The following is a 22,637-nucleotide window of genomic DNA, read 5'->3' on the forward strand; positions in this document are numbered from 1 at the left end:
TTCCCCTTGCCAGGCCTCAGCTAACCTCCAGTCCTTGAGAGAGAAGCAAAGGGGGTAAACACTGCCTGGGAACTTTCCAGAGCTGAAGATGATGCCAGAAATTTTCCAAGCAGAGCCACTCCTTTTACTCCTCCCACCCCGAAGGCCTGTCTACTGCCTTCACACAGCATCACGTAAACCAACTGAATCAGGAGCTATGTAGGCGGTGACTAAATCATCAAACAGGTAAAAATTAACACAAAGGGAAGAGGGACTACACCAAGATCGATTTATACTAGTCTACTCTTCAGATTCACCTGCTGAGATGAAAAGAAATGCCTGCCATACTCCAGTCAGATACTGTTCTCCAGGGGCAACTCAGTCAGGAAGTTTGCTGGAAATTCAGTGACATACTCTGGTCATTACTAAATACTCTCTAGAGGACTGACTTCAGGTTAAGTGAAAGCACGTGGTTCCTCCCCTTGACAAAACCCCACAGCCAGGGAGCAGGTGGAGCCTGCCAAAAGCAAACAAAAACTTCCCTCAAACAACAACAAACACTTAACACCCTCAGCCTGTCAACACCAATTAGTCTGCCCTACAAGCAGAAGCCTATTAAGACCAGTGCCCAAATCCAGCAAGGTCCTCTGCAAGCAGAAACTGTCATCCCTTCTTCCTTCTTCAGCTTCCCCAAGGGAGTGACCTTGAGCTGAAACCAACTTCTCTCTGCCACTGAGCAGGCAAAGAGCCTTAGACCCACTATCCTCCCAGGGGCCCATGCTGGGTGGAATGATGACATTCCCTGGCCCTTTTTACCTTCCTAATATCCATATTAATATTTATTTTTGATATAACTTAAAACATTTCAATATTTTTTCTTAATGTTTTAGGCAAAATGCTGTTTTGTGGGGCTGAAAACTAAAACATTTTTTGAATTTTTTAATTTCCTTTTTTTTCTAATTTTTAAAATAAAGTTTCCTGAACCCCTAAAAGTATCATGGGCCCTAGGCACTGTGACTTGTGTGTCTAATGGAGGCCCTAATTCAGTAAATAACTACAATTTTTAGAAAAAATACTGTTATCCACGGCCACCCATCCAACCGAACACAACCCTGGCCTGTTTTGAAAATCCATTCTATTCATAATATAAAAAAGGTACCTGGCAATTCTGTACTTCAACTCGTCAATTTAAAGTGATCCCTTACAGTTAGATTCCAAGAGGCTTAAAAAAAAAAAATCAAGTCACCACACAAGATAAGATTTTCAATATTTTATTTATATAGAAATACTTAAAAAATGAAGTAGCACCATTACTTAAGTTTTACCTTTATTATGTAGAACTTTAAATGTCAGAAAAATAAAACTCTTGATACAATTTCAAATCTTGTCTCAGCAAATATAATATTAGTATTTGACCATGAGGTTAAAGGCCCTTTATCATAAAATAAAATATACTTTGTTTTTTAAACTTTGCTCAGTAAAGTACATTTAAGCTCAAGTAACGTCACCTACATATACATAAACAAGTGGTAAACAAATGTATTAAAATAGAAATACTAAAACTATAGTGGTGCAACAGAATTTTTGTAACTTGCACTGAATTCTATTTATACAAATGTTAGAAAGCATCAACAGTTCTTTTTGACATGTTTATACATTTCCATTTTTGTAATAATATAGAATAAAATATGCTTTATATCACTGAATAGAAAATATGCTGGGTGAAGCAGATCTAGAAGATTTGTCTGAACCTATAAAATCTCCATCCCAACAGAATACTGTTCAAAACATTACACATTTTATGGTTTGTAATTCCGTCACAATTGTGTGATTATTAAAATAATACAGTGTTCTTTGCCATAAGGCCATACTAAAATAAAAAGATTTAACCCAGCTACAAAAAAGTTCACTGAACTTAAATTAAAATACTTGTAAACATCTTTGCAATATGAAATATAATTTTTCAAGTCAAAAAAGAATAAAATACTTCAATCTGTATTAATGCAATTTCTCTTTAAAACTTTTAAACGTTTTTAATATATAAGAGATATGTTACAGTTTCTTTAACTTTAATAAAGCTGCAGTATCCTGGTTTCACAGGAACTCCTGGCCCTTCCACGAACATTCAAAAAGGATCCACTGTGTTCTATAGTAAGTATCATAGGAACCCACCCACAAAGGGGAACACACTAAACAGTCCACACATCCCACAGCACTACTATCATCTTCATCATCATTACTGTTCATTTTTTCCTACTTTAAGAAAATGGAAAACTTGTGGGGTTTTCTTCTTTTGGAAGCTTCCTATTAAGTACAGTGTAAAAACTATCATTACTAGAATGTCGCCGTTCCTATTATTTATAGAGCATGCATTTCAGGTGTTCAGAGGTTTCCCAGGCTACAGTACTCTTGCTCTTGATGCAGATATCCTGGCAAATTCCTTTACTTAAAAATTAAATTTAAAAAATGAGCGGATACTACAGCTTTCCAAGCTCCTCTCGGATCTCAAGAGTGTTGGTGGGGCCGGGAAGGAGAAAGGGGCAGGGGCACCAGGGAGTCAGGCGAGCGCTGGGGAATGAGGATGGGGAGGGGTTCCCCCTTCCCCCGGCACGGTGCGCACTAGCGCCCGCTGCCTTCAAGAAAAGATGCGGATGGCCTGAGTGACCGCGGTGTGGCAGACCGGGCACTCGGGCTCGCTCTTCTCACAGATGCGGTTGGCGCACTCCATGCAGAAGAGGTTGTGGCCACAGGGCACCAGCGCGGCGATCACTTCGCTCTCGAAGCACACGGAGCAGTCGCGGCTGCCTTTACGCCGAAGCCCAGAGGAAGAGGATGAAGAGCTGGAGGAGGAGCTGGACGAAGAAGAGGAGCCCGACGTGTCCGACGGCTGCAAACCAGGCAGCTGCGCCCCCAGCCCGTTGGCATAAGCGGCGTAGGCCAGGCCTCCTCCGCCTGGGTCGCTGCGCACCCGGCGAGCCAGGTGGTGCTCTCCCGCCCCCGGGGCCATGTGCAAAGGCGGGGACAGGCGCGGGCAGCTGGTGCCAGGGTGCAGCCGGCGGTGCACCAATAGCCCCAGGTTGGCGTTGGAGGGCGCACTGGCGCCACCCCCAGGAAAGACCACGGAGGAGGAAGAAGCAGACGAAGATGCGGAGGAAGAGCAGGAAGATGATACGGGAGCTGCAGGTCCACCTCCCGGCGACCGCTCGAACTGGGCCCAGAGAAGTGGTGCCCCAGGTGGGGGAGCAGGAGCCGGGTCAAAAGTGGGCTGCAGCTCGGGGCAGCCGTCGGGGGATGGCACTGAGGCTTCCCCCGCTGTGTAGGTGTACCCATTGCCGTTGTTGTTGTTGTTTCCGTTGTGCGCAAAGCTCAGGGCGGGGCTGGGGGGGCTGTAGTCTGCCAGGCGCGGGGTAGCGGCTGCGCTGCTGCTGGTCCCGCCGCCGAAGTAAGAGTCTGTGGAAGCACTGCCAAGCGAGCTGGAGCTGTCGTTGCGGTAGCTGGAGAAGGGCTTGCGGCCGGGGGTGGGCGTGATGCTGGGGGTGGGCTTGCTCCAGAGGCTGCCTGGACCGGACCCGCCGGACCCATGATGCAGGTCGAAGCCCACATCGGTGCCGTTGGCGTGGAAGTCGTTCTCGTCTGTGAGCTCAATGATGCCGCCGGTACGCAGAGCAATGTGCGCCTCAATCTCCTCTCGAGCGCGATCCACGTTCTCTGGCATGCCAGTCACCTCGAACACTGGCTCCTTATCCCGGCTAGGTGTCACGATGTACGTGTGCGTCTGTTGCTGGATGCGCTTGATCGTGGCGCCCTTGGGCCCCACCACGAGCCCCACCACGCGGTACGGCACCCGCACTTGGATGGTGGTCTGCCCGGGCAGGTTGGGCGGCCCAGGCACCGCGCCGTTTAGTGCCGTGTTCTTATTCCGGGAGGCGCGGATCATGGAGAAGTGCTCTGCAGCGGAGATGATCTCCCTCCGAGCCATGGCCACATCCTCCTTCCTGCCCGTCACAACAAAGACAGGCTCCTCCCCGCGAACTGGGGTCTTGATGTAAGTATTGGTCTTCGCCCGCAGCGCTTTGATTTTACAACCTAGGAACCAGGGTAAGGAGGAAGAAGTGGGAGAGAGAGATAGACACGCCCATTATCCTGGGGTAACCGCGGGGACCGGGGACAGCCCGCGTTCAGGACAGCGAGACGGCAGGACAAGAGATGGGCGTAAAGGGGGCGTCTCCCTCACTGACCTCGGGCCGCGCCACGGGCTGGGCAGTGAATCCCACCCGCGAGACGCTCGAGGAACAGCCCATTGGCTACCTGGCCCTCCCCCAGTGACTGCAGTCGTCCCGAATCAAACCCGAGAATCCCAGAAAAGTCATCTGGGGAGATGCCGCTGGGATCCAGCTGGGCGCGCCGTCAGCTCTGAAGACACGGGGAAGGGGCTCAAGGAAGGCAGCTGCAGGCGCGATGCCTCAGCGCTGGTGGACTGGGGACAGGGGGTGGGGTGTGAGTCCTGGGACCCATTGTTCCTCCTCTGGGCTCCATTCCGCTTTGCAGAAATCCAGAATCCTCCTCCCATCCTATGCTCACTCCTCCTCCTCTCTCCTCCCAAAGGACTGATCAAAGGCCCCCTCCCCCAAGCATCTTACATTTAAATTGTTTTTTTGGAGGTGGGTTGGGTGTGGGGCGTTAGGGGAGAAGGCAGTGATTTTTGCAGAAGAAAGTGCATCCCGCCAGGGCAGCGGCGCGGCTCCGGGAGACAGCCTGCCTGCACTTTCTTTGTCTGGGGCGCCGGCCCATAGCGAGGCTCTTCCTCTCTCCCCAAGGCACCCCACGCCGCGGATGCCGATACTGAACACGCCTTCCCCACGAGGCAGTGGCCTGAGACCCTACACCGCTCCCCACCTCCCCATCCCTCTTCGACCTACCTTGCCGCCCTACGATCTCGGCGACATGCTCAGAACTGGGCACCGGCACGCACTCGGTCATGTTCACGCTCTTCTTGCGCGGCTCGCTGTCGTACAGAGAGGCGCCCTCGTCACTGTCCAGCCCCAGCAGGGAGAGCTGGTCAAGCGCGAGCTGCAGGGCTCTTTGGTCATCCAGGGTCTCTCCCCCTCCGCTGCCGCCGCCGCCGCCGCCGCCGCCGCCGCCGCTGCCGTTGCGCTCCAGGTCTGCAAACAGCGAGCTTGGCATCGCTCGGCCGTGCGCGCCGCGCCCCCGCCGGCCCTCGGCTCGGCGGCGAGAAGCTGCGGCCACAAAGGCAGCCGGGAAGCGGGTGGTCAGGGGCGGGGAGGCCGGCCGCCTGCTGAGGGTTCCGTTGTTTCTTCCTCGGTGCTGGGAGGAGTGGGTCGCTCTGTGCGGTCCGCACCGGGCAGTGGCTGCAGGAGGCCCCGCCTGGGTCCCCACCCCAGATCTGCTGGCGGGTGGGGTGGGGGCAGAGCTCTAGCGGTGGCCGCGCGTGCCCCCCGAGTGCCCGGCTGGCTGGCCGCGATGCCGAGCGAAAAGCAAGCAGGCGAGCGACAGAAGCGTTTCTTTAAGGAGCCCCTCCTCGGCTCCTCCACTCCCGCCCGCCCGCCCTCACTCAGCGCTTTTTCCTCCTCTCCTCCCCGCCTCTTGACTGAGCCTCTGCAGCCAGACGACTCCGGAGGGGGACGAGGGAGGCGCAACGTCACAGGCGGGAGCTGACACCACAATGCTACTGACACTATCGCTGGGGGAGGCGATTGGCGCGCGCCAGGTCGGGGGCGGGAGGAGGCCGCGGGTTGAGCGAGCGGAGGGAGAGCGCCACCCCCCACCCCCGCGCTCGCCGCAGCCCGCCCAGTCCTCCTCCCGGCCGCGCCCCTCCCCCGCCGCCGCTAACGCCTCTCTTTGTTGTCTAATGCGGACTGGCAGGCTCGGGACACTTGTATGTACCTATCAGCCGAGGACAATCATTGTCCCCAAGTCTCCTCCCTCGCCTGATTCAGAAAACAAAACGCGCCCAACTCTGGTGCCTGGGGCCCGGCTCTAGAAGAGCAGTCCTTAGAAAGTCCCGTTAGTGGCTCCAAAGAAACCTTCCGTGGAGCCAAAGCTTCCTCTGGGAGAAGAGTCTGTAGTCTGCCCAAAACGGCGACCCGATTACTCCGACATGGAAAACGGGACTCCAAGTCTTGGGACGCACGGGCAGAGTGACTCCCGGCGCGGGTTGTCCACCTGCGCGGGAGCGCAAGAGACACAAAAGCACACGCCCGCCCACACTGGCACCCGCGCGCGCGCGCGCCCGCGTCTACATTTCTGTCTCCTTGGGCAGCACTTCGCCCATCTGGCCCTGAAACTGAGAACGGGAAAGCTGGTTGCCGCGCGAGCTCCGCCAGCCGGGCTGCTGGCGACCTCTGGAATGCATGGCACCAGAGTCCAGCACACGCCCGGCGCCCGGGCCGAGACCCTGCGGGTTCTGACACGCGCACGAGCGCCGGCCGCCACCGCGGGGACGCAGGCCACAGCGCCAGCGGCCGGCGCGGGCGTGCGCGCCCGCTGTTCCCCTATCCCTCCCCTCCTAGCCCCGCGGCCGGGCATGCGCAGTGCGCGCGCGGAGCGGGCGGGCCCTTTAAGGCGGGCGGTGCGGCCCGCGCGCGCGCGCGCGCCGGCCCAGGCCGCGGCACCGCCCCGACGGGAGGTGAGCGCTCGGTGCCCTGCAGCTCTTTGTGCGCTTCTCAGGGTGGGGGTGGCGGCAGAGGGAGGTTGCGACGGGACCTGCCGGCTAGGACTGCGAGCTGCGCCCCCTCCCGGATCTCCCAGGGACAGTCTCCGAGCGCGAGAGAGAAGGAAGGAGGCTTTGAGGGGCGGGCCGGAGCGGTGCGCGCTGCTCCTCTCCGCTCGCATCCCCCTCTGCTGCCCACCAGGGCTGACACTCCTTCGGTCCCCGCGCGCTCTCCTGTCCTTTGTTCCGGAAGCCGCCTGGCTCGCCGCGCCCTTTGCGTCCCGCCGCGAACCGTTCCGCAGAGCGGCTGGGCCCGCGGTTCTTAGAGTCACCCAAGGCCCGCACAGCGGGACGCCTGCCCAAAACAATGAGGCCATACGGCCGCAGCCGTACACGGGCTAACTCCGGAGACCTCGTGGAGCCGCGGGGGGGTCCCGGAGCTTGAAGGCAGAGGCTCCCCTAGGTGTGCCCTTCGTGACCCCGGCTAGAGGGAACGAGCGCTGTGGGCCTTGGTTTCTCATCCGTAAAATGAAAAAGAAAAAAAAATCCCCGCCCTTACCACCTCGTGGGTCGTTCGGAGGATTAAATGCGACAGTGGATGGGCGCGCGCTTAGGAATCAGACAGTTCCGCAAGCGCCTTTACTTTTGAGAACGCGGAGGTGCCGCTCCCTTCCCCGCTTGCTCACCTGGAGCTGTCTTGGGAAAGAGGTGCTGATTATTTCCTTGGGGAAATGGGTTTAGAAGCCACTTACAGTGGTTATTTCCTCAGGATGTTTACGTCAGCTTCCCGAAGCCTGGTGTGTGTTTTTCTTAAAAGGGAATGTTCGATGGGAGGAGGCAGGTAGGAGGATGATGCTGAGTCCTCCGTGAAAGCCACCACTTAGAGCTCCAGTAGGAAATTTCTGTATTCTTTTGACCCGGTTTATGGACTTGGAATCCAACTAACTTGGGAATAAGGGTTCTTGCCGAGATGGAGGGTTTTGAGTAAGGGGTCCTGACTGGGGAGAGCCAGAGATGAGGCCCAGCCTCCCGCGCTCACGCAAGGCCTTTAAACAGAAAGCAGACTGGAAAGGCGCTTGGAGCATTTCCATCTATTTAACACAAAGGGCTAGTTTCTCGCTTCTTAGCTCTGTTTCTCTGAATTTCATAGCCTTCGGATTGGGCCTACTGAGATTTCTTTTTTTTTCCAAGTAGAAAATATAATGAAGGTAAAGTTGTTCCTCCGCTGATGAGGAGCTGTGCACGGATAATGGGGTGTAGGGAGAGTCTGCTTCTGCTAGGGAGCTTGGCCACTAATATTTTCAGACCTGCCATAACTCCTTCTGCTTGCATCTGCAGCGATAAGAATTGAGGTGGATTAACTCTGAAATGTGTTTAAACTTAGAGGATTGGATATTTCAGAGGAGTCCCTGGGGCTGTCGGGTCATTACCCGGAAGGTGATTGCAACATTTCACCAAGGTGACATGCTTAATGTCATTCTTCCCTTCTGGATCCTGAAGGGAGGAGTTGTACTTGGCTATAACTGCCAATGTTCAGTGAAATCATACATCTTCAGCCACATGAAGGATAAGCTGAACCCCTTACCATAGGAATTCATGGAAAGCTGCTGATGCTGAGGTGCCCATGTTCGTGTAGCCCAGGTCACCCTCCACGGAGATGAATACTTGAGTAAAACCTAAACAGAGATCCGCATGCTTTTCTGAAGACACCCACAACATCGAAGGCACTCTCAAGAGCATAGGACGGTGGTGAGAGTGATAGAAGCAGTACGATGTCTTGACAGATCTGGTTTCCAGCGCCAGCTCTTCAGTGTTGTCTGTCAAAAGAGGCTGGCATCCACCTTCCCACCTGCCTCATAGGGTTGCTTTAGCGAGACGGATAATGATAGCAAAAGCTAACTCGTAAATTCCCAGGTACCAAGCAAATGTAGTTGGCGCTTTAGTCACAGCTACTCCTTGCCTTCTCTATTTGTATGCCTTACTGACTGGTCAGGATATTTTCCGACACTTGACTGCTATTATAAAAGTAACAATCCAGAAATTTTAATTCTCAGTTAATGGCTTTAATAAGCCAAGATATCATAAAACTTGCAAAGTCCAGTTCTGTTTTTAAATAGATAATACATTCTAACCCCATAGTTTCTGGATAGACTTTCCCAGGCTCCCTTAGGACCCCAGAGCTTAACTACTTTTCCTGATGCGGAACACATTCCCTAAGGACTTCCCGATGTGGCCATAATATTTTTTATTAGCACAAGAGAGAAGCTTGCAGAATGAGGTCTGGCAATATAATAGAGAATTTCAGATGACATAAAATGAGAAAAAGTAAAGCTATCACACAAAAACGAGATGAACAATGAGGCAACCTTGTTTTGTTTTCAGATGTCTCAAACTATTTCGCGCACATCTTGCTTACTTTTACAAATTAAATAGCTTGCAAAAGAAACTGAAATCTTCCTGTGAGAACAAACACATTCTCAGTCAACTCATTTAAGATTATTGAGCACCTCCATAATGTATTATAGGCATAGAGAAAAGTATCTATTATACTGAACCGAAATGAACAGGGTGGCAGAGGGGCAGGAGAGTGTCTTTTCCTTGAATATTGGTCATGTCCAAACCCAGTCACACAGCGAGACAAGTGCCCAGATGGTAGTGAGTCGACTTAGGGTCCTAGAAGGGCTTCCCAGAGGAGGGGATACCTGAATTGGGCTTCTAATGAATGTGATGTGAGAATGAATTGAGACTGGAGCCTAGCACAGTGCATAGCATCTAGCAGGAACTCTAGAAATGCTTATTAAATGAGCCAAGCTGTACCATCTTGAAGGTGTAACTTTAAGTATGTACATAAATCGCTCAGTCTCTGGGAAGCAGCTCAAATGACACCAGCCACAATGACACGATTTTGAATAACATTAGTAATCACAGGTGACCCTTAAGTGCTTATTATGTGCCAGGAAGTTTACAAAATACTTGACAATACAGTATCTTGTTTAATCTTTCTAACTACTCAGAGTCAAATACTTTTATTATCCCCATTTTACAGATGAAAATAAGTCACTTACCCAAACAGAGCAGGTGAAATGAAGCTACAGGGCTCCTCACTTAACACAGACCCTTCCATGGCCCTGGGAGAGGTCCTGGCAATATACTTACAAGATCACATGAAATCACTAAAATTTTCACAAGTAAATTTTTTATTATTTTCCTTAAGGAGAACCCCTAAAATGATACAGGCTTCATGGTACACAAATCTTAGATCCATTATTGTGCCCAGGGTCATACAGCTGGTATGTGGTACCCCAAGCCTGTGATCTTAACCGTTAAGTTCCTTCCTGTTTCTGAGCTATGCATTTTCAGATGGAAGTTGAAAATATTTCCAGTCCTGCTTCTCACACAGGATTATAAGAATCACATGTGTGAGGAGACGTGAAAGCATCTTGATTTTTTATGTTCTCCTGTTGTCTTTGTGTGGTTAAAGTGTGTGTGACATATAACACATGTAACACACACACCTTTTTAAAAATGTTTTAATAATATAGGAAATGCTTTCCTTATGTTGAATGAAGAAGAAAGGAGACAATGTGCAGTGTGTATGTATGTGTTACTAAACACTTATTAAGCATTAGAAACAGTAAATGAATAGGCTGCAAGGAATTGCATCAAAATTTTAGCAATGGTTCTTTCCCTCCCTCCCTCCCTCCTTCCTTCCTTTGTTCCTCCTTTCCTTCTTCTCTTTTCTTTTCTTTTTTCTTTTCTTTTCTTTCTGATGGAGTCTTGCTCTGTCTCCCAGGCTGGAGTGCAGTGGCGCGATTTCTGCTCACTGCCACCTTGGCCTCCCGGGTTTAAGTGATTCTCCTGACTCAGCCTCCCAAGTAGCTGGGATTGCAGGCACACGTCACCATGCCCAGCTAATTTTTTTTGCGTTTTAGTAGAGACGAGGTTTCATCATGTTGGCCAGGCTGGTCTTGAACTCCTGACTTCAAGTGATGTGCCCGCCTTGGCCTCCCAAAGTGCTGAGATTACAGGCGTGAGCCACTGTGCATGGCCTATGATGTTATTCTTTAAGTAATGAGATCACAATTTTATTTGTATTTTACTTTTCTGTGTGGTTCAAGTTAGGAACATACATCTTTATTCAGTTAACTTTTTAAAGTAATACATGCTGAGTTTAAAAAATTAAATCATGCTAAAAAGCTTATTAAAATAAAACCTCTTCCCAATCCTGTCCTTGGTGTAAATAGAAGCAGAAAACAAATCTAAAGCTAACCCTAGCACACATTTATATGGGCCCTTACAAGTAGCTTGACTTCTAAAATTAAACATCACTTAGTTAATAATTGGTAATAACCATTTTGCAATAGCAGAAAGGAGTAAGAAAAATAGAAAGTAATTGTAAGATCTCTCAGAATTCAAGGAGCCCGGAAACACAATCTTCAGGAAGAAGGTGTCATTTTTTCTTCCTGATAAAATAGATCAGTGGGATTCAAGTGTTTTTTGCAGTTGAATCATTTGTTTCCCAAAGTTGTAGGTTGAACTCATATCTATAAAACTGATGAAATCCATAGAAAGTTAGAATCGCAGGATGCTAGAGAGTGTGTGGTCCAACACTCTCATGTAACCGCAAGCTGAAGGCCAGAATAGGAAATGGCCCCCCCAACGTCAATTGCCCGTTGATATGGAGCAGGGCAGGAAGCCAGAGTGAGACATCCAGTGTGATGTGCTCTCTTGCTTTGTGATTTAAGGAAATCTGGTATTGTCCCTACTGAACCCTTTCTATGTTTCATGCTTTGGCTTTGGGGTAGTCTCATGGGTCAATATTGCTGATATCAAACCTAAGAGGTTGCTAAGAGAATCACTCCCCAAATCTACATAGTAGACAATAAGGAAGGGGGCAGTAGTTCAGGGCATTTAAAGACGGTCTCACTCACCATTCCTCTCCACTTTCCTTTCCCTGAGCTAAGGAATGCCTTTTGGTGAAGGGAATGTCTCAAGGAACTATATAACCCTGCTTGGGGGAGACAGAGGAGTCACCGGCAGCAAAAGTCGTTCCACAGTGGGAGAATATTCTTCTTTTTCTTCTTTTTTCTTTTCTTTTCTTTTTTTTTTTTTTTTTTTTTTTTTTGATAGAGCCTTGCTCTGTCGCCCAGGCTGGAGTGCAGTGGCACAATCTCACCTCACTGCAAGCTCTGCCTTCCAGGTTCATGCCACTCTCCTGCCTGCCTCAGCCTCCCAAGTATCTGGGACAACAGGCGCCCGCCACCACGCCTGGCTACATTGTTTTTGTTTTTTGTTTTTTTTTAGTAGTGATGGGGTTTCACTGTGTTAGCCAGGATGGTCTCGATCTCCTGACCTTGTGATCTGCCTACCTCGGCCTCCCAAAGTGCTGGGATTACATGTGTGAGCCACTGTGCCTGGCCACAGTGGGCAAATATTCTTAAAAGGACCTCAATAGCATGGAAATAAAGCAAAATAAAATGAGCAGTATGCATTGGCACATGAAACCAGTCAGGAACAATACATGGACAGCTTCTCATTTAATTCTCACACCATACCTGTAATATATGTATTATCATTTCTGTTATATAAATTAACGTTTCTAAGATCACGTTTCTAGGAAGAGTTGGAACTAGCGTTGGGACTTCAGTGACTCCAGAATCCAGATTCCTGCTGACTTTCTCAAATAGAAATGTGCTCATAAAAAGACAGCCAGGACTGCAAAAGGATTCAAAATCATCATATAAAAGAAATAATTAAAGAAACTATTACTTTTTAGACAGAGGCTAATTGTATTTATTCCTCAGAGTTGAGAATGACAATGAGATTAATAATAAATAAATACAAGGTAAAATGCCACATAGTCAAAAGTACTCGGTAAATAAGGTTTAAAACAGTCACAATTGGAAAGGGATAGTAACCGATGGAGGAAATTGGTAGTTTTCCAATATTTAAAAACTACTCAATGGGAGGCTTATATTCCATAGGGCCGAACATGGATAGATATTAGGGGAAGATGGATACCGGAATAGGATAAGAACTTCCTTAAGCTTAGAGCTGCCTGCAGGCATGGTGGGCCACCTCACTGTGCCCACACACGCACACACTCCACTTAATTGGGAGACATCTGCCAAGGATGTGTGCACTGGCTGGATAGACAGATGAATTTGGTGAGTGGTGACATTTTGAGTTTTCTTCAGTTGGTCTGTTGACATTCAACTAGTCACTTAGCCTCTGAGCTTTGGTTTTGTCATCTGTAAAGTAGGAATAATAGTTCCTACTTAGGTAGGTAGCTCATATGGGCCCTTCTTTCCTGCCAGTGAGATGTAGATACGATCTAGTGAAATGTGGGTTTTCTTGTCAGTCTTCTTATAAAGCAGTAGAATATAGAGTGGAAAATATTGAAAATTCTTTCACCTTTTTAAATACTTTATGTGATCACACCTGTTCTCATAACATTTTTTAAAACAGCAAGAATTGCCTTTACGACCTAAAGAATTGTTATGTCTCTATTAAACATCACCTTAAAAGTCAAGATGCTAATGCAGTACAGCCATGATATTCTCACAAATAACTTTGAACGATCATCCTCTTTATTCTCATGATAAAATTGTTTCTTTTCCATGCAATTTAATTAAAACAATAAAAATTATGTCACAGTGCTGTTGAAATTTTATCTAATAATAGAATCATTTTATGTTCATAAACCATATCTTCTACAACTTTATTTATTAAAATTCTCCAGTTATCATTGTACTAAAATGTGTATGCGGCCATATGAAGATTCACTGACCTTGAAAACCAAAGAAGTAGCTGTTAATGCTTTTGGGTAAGCACAATTATTAGTAAACCTAGCCAAAGAGTTTAAAGTATGAACATGATAAGTTCCACATCTCAGAATAGAAGAAAGAAAATAGTCTGTAAATTTCTTCAGAAAATTTTAAGAAGCATTATAAATAGAAAGTATATAACAAAACACAATGAAACATATGAAATCATAAAACAACCAAATAAATAAAACCAATACCAAGAAGTCAATAATAATAGATATGCAGAGAAAATGCTCTGACTTGAAGGAGGTTGATTCTGAGGTTGGGTCTGCCCCACTTTGCAAAGTTTATGATCACGGTCCCTGCAGCTAGACTACCTGTGTTTCACTGTTTCTGGACCTACCTTGTTTTTGTGACCTTGAGCAAGTGTCTCTTCTTTCTGTGCTCGGTTTCCTCATCTGTAAAATAAGGTGCTTATTTTATCTATAAAATAAGGGTGCTTCCTCGTTGCTGATACAGGAAGTGACATTTGCAGATTCTAGTGTTGATGTTCACATAATTGATCAACTTTGAAAAAGAAGAAAAATGACCAGGCACAGTGGCTCATGTTTGTAATTCTAGCACTCTGGGAGGCTGAGGTGGGCTTGAGCCCAGGAGTTTGAGACCAGCCTGGGTAACAAAGCAAGACCACTGTCTTTACAAAAAAAAAAAAAAAAAAATTAGCTGGTCCTGGTGGTGCACCCCTGTAATCCCAGCTACTCAGGAGGCTGAAGTGGGAGGATGGCTTGAGCCCAAGAGGTTGAGGCTATGGTGAGCAGTAATCATGCCGCTGCACTCCAGCCTAGGCAACAAAGCAAGACCCTGTTCCCTCCCCCGCCACCCAAAATAAAAGGAAAAAGAAGAAAAATAAGCAGCCCTTGCACTCTTCTGTATTAACTATGTTATGCAACTGCAAAACTTAAAATGGTATATACTGGCATCAAAAGTTAACTAGATCATTAAAATGGACTTATAGGTTTAGAAAGAAACCCAAGTTGGAAAAAAAGTATTTTCTATGTGACAAAGGTAGAAATGTAAATGAATGAGGGGAAAGATTATTCCAAAAATGATGCTGAGACAACTGGCTTTTTAGAAACATTATATTAGATTGAATTTTTTTTTTTCTTAACCTCACAGCCACACCACAATAAATTCCAGGTGGATTAAGGAATTAAGTTTTAAAAATGAAATCATAGAGAAGAATCAAATGGAATGTATGTGACTGTCTGTAATTGTGGAGTAGGGGAAGGACTTTTTGAATATGATCCTAATGGAGGAAATCATTTTGTGAAATACCTATATGAGGCCAGGCGTGGTGGCTCACGTCTGTAATCCCAGCACTTTGGGAGGCCAAAGTGGGTGGATCATGAGTTCAAGAGATCAAGACCATCCTGACCAACATGGTGAAACCCCATCTCTACTAAAAATACAAAAATTAGCTGGGCGTGGTGGCACGTGTCTGTAGTCCCAGCTACTCGGGAGGCTGAGGCAGGAGAATCACTTGAACCCAGGAGGCAGAGGTTGCAGTAAGCCAAGCTAGTGCCACTGCACTCCAGTCTGGCAACAGAATGAGAATCCATTAAAAACAAACAAACAAAAAAAACCACCTGGGAAACCACTGGTATCAATACCCATAAACTTGGTGTGTATGTTTTAAAGGAAAATCAACTTGAACTAAAATAGTAAATGAATAATATTATAGTTAGTTCTCAGATTGAATAAGAAATATACATAATGGCCGAGTATGGTGGCTCACACCCCTAATTCCAGCACTTTGGGAGGCTGAGTCAGGAGGATCACTTGAGCCCAGGAGTTCGAGACCAGCAACATAGTGAGAGCTCATCTCTACAAATAAATGCAAAAATTAGCCAGGCGTGGTGGTGCACATCTGTAGTTCCAGCTACTCAGGAGGCTGAGGTGGGAGAATTGCTTGAGCACAGGAGTTAGAGGCTACAGTGAGCTAGGATCACAGCACTGCACTCTAGCCTGGGCAACAGAGTGATAGATAGATAGATAGATAGATAGATAGATAGATAGATAGATAGATAATAGATACAATGCAAGTATTTATGAGTGAGTGAATATGTCTTCATGCATGAAGTGAAAGGAGCAAGAAAAAAATTTTAATTTATAATATGCATGGAGCACTTATATTCTAGGAGTATGTTAGTTACTCTCTTTTAATAATCTCAATAATCCAACTAAATAGGTACTATTGTTATCTCTATTTTTGCCCTAAGGAAACAGTTCAGCTGGTAAGTGGCGGGCAGATCCATGCTGTCCAAAGTCAGGGTCCTCCCTCACTTTTCATCATCAAGGTACACTGACGGGTGAACTTTAGAATTATACATGTACACACACACACACACATAAAAATGCACACATATACATATATACGTGTGTGTGTTCCTATTTGCCCACATGGAATGTATCTAAATATTCAAAAGTTATAAACCAAGCTATCAGATGCTAAATAGGACTATTGCAGGAGGTTTGAACCTCTTACCCTGACAAATAGACCTTCATCATGACCTGAAAGGCCAAGTTAGAATCTACAACCTCCAGCCTCCTGAGGTTCTGCCCTGAACCCTGGCCACACAGAGAGAGGTGGGCCTGGGTCAAGAGCCATAACTCACACCTCCCTTCTTTCCCTCTACTGCACTGCGGGCTCCATCCCACAATGAGAGAGGGTCTCAGGCACACCACAGTTCCATCCATGCCTCATCCCCTGCAAATAGTCACTCCTTGGACACCCCTTGGGCCTAGGGCATGCACACTTGTGGTGGAGACCTGGGTGAACTGTCGGGGAGAAGTCCACACAGATGCTGAGGAAGGGGAAGGGGAGAATAAGCTTAAAGTCCCACCGGGACTTCACACTCTAGGAAGGGGCACAGCTGAGGACAGCAATAGTGAGATCCTGCAAAGCATGGGCCCAGAGCAGGGACCTACAAATGACTTTTAACTATTTGAGTTAGAAAATAACATAAAATAACTATTGAGACAAGGACTATTTTCTCCATCTTATGTATATCTTTGGATATACTGTTGGACAGGATGATTGAAAAAAAAAAAATTCCTTCCACCTGGAACATTTATTTTTTTCCCTTTTCCTTTCTCCATTCTGTTCCTTCGTCCCTTCCTTTTCTCCATTTTTTCCTTCTTTCCACAGATATTTACAGCATGACCTATGTGCCAGGTACTGTGTGGGCACTGGAGTTCAGGGTAATTAAGACAGAAAAGCTCTCAGTGAGTTTAGAATCCAGTGAGGAGACTAGCATTGATCACACACAAATAAATGTATAATTACAAACCAGGACCAATGTGCTGACATAATCATGTGTTGATTTGTTGGTTGCCTTTGACTGAAGGCTCCCTGCTGAGACAGGGAGGAATGTAAATCTGTTTTTCTCCTGAAGACAGGAGCCTTGCGTGTTTTCACAAACCTCCAAAATGGATGCATCTCATACAGCTAACTGGAATTGGGTATGCTTCCTACAAGCATAGAAGCTACTTTTATTCAAACAACTCTACTACTTTATTGCTGCTGTAGAGCTTCCCTAGAAACTTGAGAGGCACGAATTCCTGCCGTGATACAAAGCCAATTGTCCAATTATAGAAGCTGGGGGGTTTACCAGAAGACTCTGATGCCAAATGCTTATGGAAATCAGAAGGTGGAGTTGGGGAGGATCTCCAAGCACTTATAGGAAACTCGTTTTCCCCTCAGTGTCCCTGCACCACGAAATAGAGGAGGGAGGGATATATTCCATTACTTTTCTTCCAATTACCCTACACTAGAAGATGTCTAGAAAAACAATGCTCAAGGTTTAGGGATGGGCAGCAGTCACTTCAGAATGAGGGCAAAAACCCAGCCAGATACTTCGGTCAGCGAAAAGCAGTGGGTTGGCACCAGCTCCTTTCAGCTGTGGCCAGTTTAATGAAGTTTGTACCCGGCTGTTAGTATTCTCCACATGGGTTTAGGCAGGGAAGACCCAGAAACATTTTATTTCAAAATAGCTGTGTATTGAGAATCCTATAAGGAAAATTCGCTTGTACCCTTAACACTGGCAGTGTGCATTTTTGATTGTCTGTTGATCTTACATCTTTTCACTAATGCTTTTCCTTGTTTTCGGTAAGGAAGCAACTCCCACACAACTTTCCTTTGGAAAAGAACGATTCTACCTTTACCAATTGGGCAAACATACCCCAAGCGGCAAAAACAGCCTCTTTCTCCCACCCCTCCTCCCCACTGCAGAGAATATCCAGCAGAGGAAACCCTTAATTGTTAATTTATATTTTAGCACACACACGCTTTTCTGCACCTTCCCTGTTCAGGTTTGACACAGGTGTCCCAGGCTGGAAGGCGCCCGTGGGACCTGGCACGCCCTGGGCTGAGTTTCCAGCGCCTCACTAGAGTGTCCTGTGCTGTGGGACAGACGCCCGAGGCTGCCCTAGGGATCCTGGCCACTGTGAATGAGCTGCCCTTGCCCTCTGAGGGGTTGGTTGCATCCCACACCATCCCTGCACCCTGCCAGGCAAGTAACCACCTGAATGCATTTCCTTTAAGTTACCTACAAACCGCACAGTGAGTAGAGGGATTTTTTTCTTTGCCGGGTTTAGGTAAACATCAAACACCAGAATCAGAGCTGAGAAAAGAATGAGGAAGTGACTGAGGAAGATGCACTGTCTTATCTCCAGAGCATCTTTCATCCTAACAGCCTACAACTTTTTATAAACTTTTCAAGTGCCCCCAAGCAAGGAGTGAATACTAATGCTATCTGCCTGCTTGCTCAAGGCTAAGGCAGAGTAGGATAGAAACCAGGCTCCCTAGAGAAGCTTCTGATGCCTCCAGGACTAACTGTTAACCCCACTCCACCCTCTCCTCTTCCTCCTCCTCCCCCTCTTACCTCTTCTCCTCCTCTCCCTCCCTTTTTTCCTTCCTCCTCCTCCCTCTCCTCTCCCTTCTCCCCCTCCTCCTCCCCAACTCCTCCCTTCTCTTCCCCTCTCTTCTCATTTCCTCCTCTTCCCTCTCCTCCCTCCTCTTCCTTTCTCTACTCTCCCTTCCCCCCTTCTCTTTCCTCTCCTCTTCCTCTCCCTTCCTCTTCCTCCTCATTCCTCCTCCTCTCCCTCCTCTCCCTCTTCCCCTTCTCCTTTCCCTCCTTGTCCCCCACTCCTCCTCCTCCCTCCCCTCTTCTCCTCCTCCCCCTCCTCCCTCTTTTCTCCCCCTCTTCCTCTTCTCCTCTCTCTCCTTCTCCTCTCCCTTCTTCTCATCCTCCTCCCCCTTTTCCCCTCTTTCTTCTCCCCCTTCTCCTTCCACTCTTCCTCCTGCTCCTCCTTCCTCCCTCTCCCCTCCTCTCCTCCTTCTCCTTATGTTCCTCTCCTTCTCCCCCACTCCTCTTCCTCTTCCCCTCTCCCTCCTCCTCTCCCTCCTTTTTCCTATTATGATCATCATTTCACTATTATCGTGAAGTACTTTCTAAGCTTGTGGGCTTTGTCATCACACTAGATGCATGTAACCTTCCATGGATGCCTCCATTTACCCTAAAATGAGGATGGTAATAGGGCTCACTTCAGAAAACTCCTGTTTCAATGAGTTGGTTTATCTAAAGCACCTTTCACAGTTCCTAGCATATAGAAAAAACTCAATAAATGACAGTTGTTACGATCTCAACTCCTACTTTGTTTTTTTACCATGTTCTCTCGACTCCATTGGAAAGCTCTTTTTTATGATTTTCCTTTCAAAATTCTTATCATCCTATTAGGCTCCACACAAATGCCACCTCCCAAATAAAGCCTCCTACCCCAGAATCAAAAGTGGCCACACTCCTTTTCACCTCCCAACCAAGACCTTGGGTCTCTCTTGGCACCTCTTTCCTTCCACCTGGTCCAGTGTTCCTTGTGCGTCTTCTTACCCCTCCTGCCAGGCTGCAAGTTTGTTTAGGAAATCTCTGCTACACATTTTTTCTACGTTAGCTCAGAAACCACTTAACCTCTGTGTCACAGTTTTCTACTTATGGAAAATGCGGGGCATATTAACTGCACCGTGTTCAATAAAGTCAGCATGAGAGCTAAAAATAAAATGCTATGTGTATGCACGTGACACAGTCCCTAGCAAAAAGGAAGCAATCCCAAGTAGAAGATGCTCAGAAAATGCTTGTGGGGTGACTGTAACAGCAAAATATCATTCTAATACTTTGAAACTGACATTCTAATGCTGAGTTGCATGTACTGCGTCCAGGAGGTCTAGAATTGGCCATGCACAGTGTTGCCCTGGTGAATGGGACCAGCAGATGCAAGGCCACAGATAGCCTTGACTGTTCCCACTCACAGTGGGCGAGTTTGCAGTCACACAGATGCTACTGTCCACACAGTGCTGCGAGCCGGAGGGGGCCCCTTCCAACTGCAGGCCCCACTGTTCCTGAGGGAGTTGCATCTGTGGCTGGAGTCGTGCCACCATATGTCCCTCTGTCCCAGCACGTGGCCAGGGGCTTCTCCAGGCACAGGCACCACTGTCCTCCCAGCGGCACATCTGCAAGGAAACCCAATTGCCTCTCAGAGAACTGGGCCAGCTGAACTGTAAACATATTCAAGACACATCAATAGGTAAAGAAAACCAGCCATTACAAGTCAGCCCGAAAGAAACCTCATTCCACTGTCAGGCACTGACCAGCCTTACCAGCTCTTGCTCACTGTATTTCAAAGAAACACTCTCATTACACCTTCCTCTCAGGGATGTTCATTTCTTCCAAGGTCAGCAATTTGCTTTAATTCTTCATTTGGACATAATTTCAAACTTGCAGAACATTTGTAAAAATAAGAATAATATGAAGAATACGCATTCATTCTTTGTTTTGTTTTTGAGGTGGACAAACTCCAAAACACTCCAAGGCTGGAGTGCAGTGGAGCGATCTAGGCTCACTGCAACCTCCACTTCCTGGGTTCAAGTGATTCTCCTGCCTCAGCCTCCCAAGTAGCTGGCACTACAGGCACATGCCACCACGCCCAGCTTTTTTTTTTTAGTGGAGACAGGATTTCACTGTGTTGGCCAGGCTGATCTCGAACTCCTGACCTCAAGTGATCCGCTTGCCTCAGCCTCTCAAAGTGCTGGGATTACAAGTGCGAGCCACTGTGGCTGGCCAGAATATGCATTTATTTTTTACACAGAGTCATCTGTTGTTAACATTAGTCCCTTTCACTTCCTCATACACAGACACACATACAAACCACACACATGCACACACACTTGTTTTCTGAGACATCTGAGAGTCAGTTGTGTGCATTACAGCCCTTTACCCCTAAATGCTTCAGTATATATTTTCTGAGAATGGGGATATTCTCTTCCAAAACTGTACTACGGTGATCAACTTTAGTAAATTCAACATTGATACAGTATTTTAATCCAATCTGCTACTGTCCTATGCCAATGTTGTTAATAAAGTCAACATTTCTTAAATTCTCTTCCAAATAAAAAAAAATGACAATCTCAACTAGATGGAATAGAGTCATATTTATTTTAATATCCTCAGTTTTTCAAGCAAATGAAAACACACACATAACTGACAGTGCTATAAGCAGCCCACGTAGGTTCACCTTATATCTTTTTATGTCTTTATTGTCATTTAAAAAAATCACCTCAGAGCCCTGTGTGTATGTGTAGGCTGGTGTCACAGGTGTTTTAACCAGGGAACTCCAGCAGGTAATTAATGCCCCCAGGATGATTTACCTGGAGTGAGATCTGCCAAAGCCGGTAGCAGTGACGTTATCCATTCTTTTGGCAATGGATAACTGCCAAATAATTATCCATCATTATCCATTGAGCACCTCCTGTAGGCTGGGCATTGAAGATACAAATTGAAAAGACAGTCTCTCTCAGGCAGGGTGCGGTGGCTCACGCCTGTAATTCCAGCACTTTGGGAGGCCGAGGTGGATCATTTGAGGTCAGGAGTTCGAGACTAACCTGGCCAACATGGTGAAACCCGACCTCTACTAAAAATACAAAAATTAGCTGAGCGTGGTGGTGGGCGCCTGTAGTCCCAGCTACTCGGGAGACTGAGGCAGGAGAATCATTTGAACCTGGGAGGTGGAGGTTGCAGTGAGCTGAGATTGTGCCATTGCACTCCAGCCTGGGCGACAGAGCAACTGTGTCTCAAAAGACAAGAAAAAAGAAAAGACAGTTTCTGATTGAAGTTTGCTCACATGGCAGTTAAGAGCACAAACTCAGAAGCAAGATGAACCTGGATTGTATCACAGGTAAACCATCTACTTGTAGTGAGAGCTGGGCAGGCTACTAGGCTTGACCCTCAGTTTCTTCCACTGGGAAATGGGAGTCACAGTAAAAGGTACCCTGTAGGATTGCTGCAGTGATCAAATGATGACATCTACCAAGTGCATGTCGACTATTATGAATGGTGGGGAGACAGGCACAAAAACACACCATCGTAATACACTCAATCAGTTGCTATAATGACAGTCTAGAGTGCCTGGTCCAGGGATCACAGGAGATAGATGGAGCCCCGGAGTCTTGCAAGTGGAGTAAGAGATGGTCTCAGAGGAGAACTGAGATTTGAAAGGTGACTTATAAGCTTGCTGGCAGGAGTCTGGAAGCTGAAGGGAAGGAAGAGGAGGGAAGGGGAGGTATTTCATATTCCATGGAGAGGAAATTGCATGTGCAAAGCATGGATGACTGAGACACTACAAATTAGTTCATTGTGACTGAACTCAGAGCTAGAGGTACACTTCAGTAAGAGATGAGGCTGTAAAAATACTATGGCCATGATGGCACAAGTGATTTCTAGGTCAAATGCCTGCGAACAATGGCACACTAATAGAATCAACCACACCATCTTTCAGTCATGCGCTATCAGGCACCGGCTACCAGTTAAGGCAAAAACACAGCAAGTTAAGCTGCCGTATGCAGGTCTGCTCACCCTCCCTTTTAACAGCTCAAAATAGTCATTTTTCACACACACACACATTCTGATTGTCAAATTAGTAATGCTCATTATAGATTATTTTGAAAATATAAAACAAATCTCTCTTCCCCCTTTCAATTAAGAAATTATCACTTAGTAATAGCTTTGTTACCTGGCATGTCAAGTTAAATAAAAGGCTGGTTAGCTGCATATTAAGTCATTTAACTCCCTGCAGCCTCCCCCTTTGATGTTCCTTCCTAGGATGTGAGGAGA

The 22,637-nt window shown here is 47.1% G+C and overlaps 1 protein-coding gene across 1 annotated transcript; it reads right to left on the bottom strand.

The window, feature by feature from the left end:
- Positions 1 to 1,234: 1,234 nt before the first annotated feature.
- Positions 1,235 to 5,541, bottom strand: MEX3B (mex-3 RNA binding family member B). Its single transcript, XM_008015640.3, has 2 exons — positions 4,899 to 5,541; positions 1,235 to 4,065 (listed from the first exon to the last, which is right to left on the bottom strand). Exons 1-2 carry the CDS (start codon positions 5,161 to 5,163, stop codon positions 2,615 to 2,617), a joined length of 1,716 nt encoding a protein of 571 aa, XP_008013831.2. The 5' UTR covers positions 5,164 to 5,541; the 3' UTR covers positions 1,235 to 2,614.
- Positions 5,542 to 22,637: the final 17,096 nt, after the last annotated feature.

The sequence above is a fragment of the Chlorocebus sabaeus genome, chromosome 26, assembly GCF_047675955.1.
Source record: "Chlorocebus sabaeus isolate Y175 chromosome 26, mChlSab1.0.hap1, whole genome shotgun sequence".
In the NCBI taxonomy this organism is placed as follows: domain Eukaryota; kingdom Metazoa; phylum Chordata; class Mammalia; order Primates; family Cercopithecidae; genus Chlorocebus; species Chlorocebus sabaeus.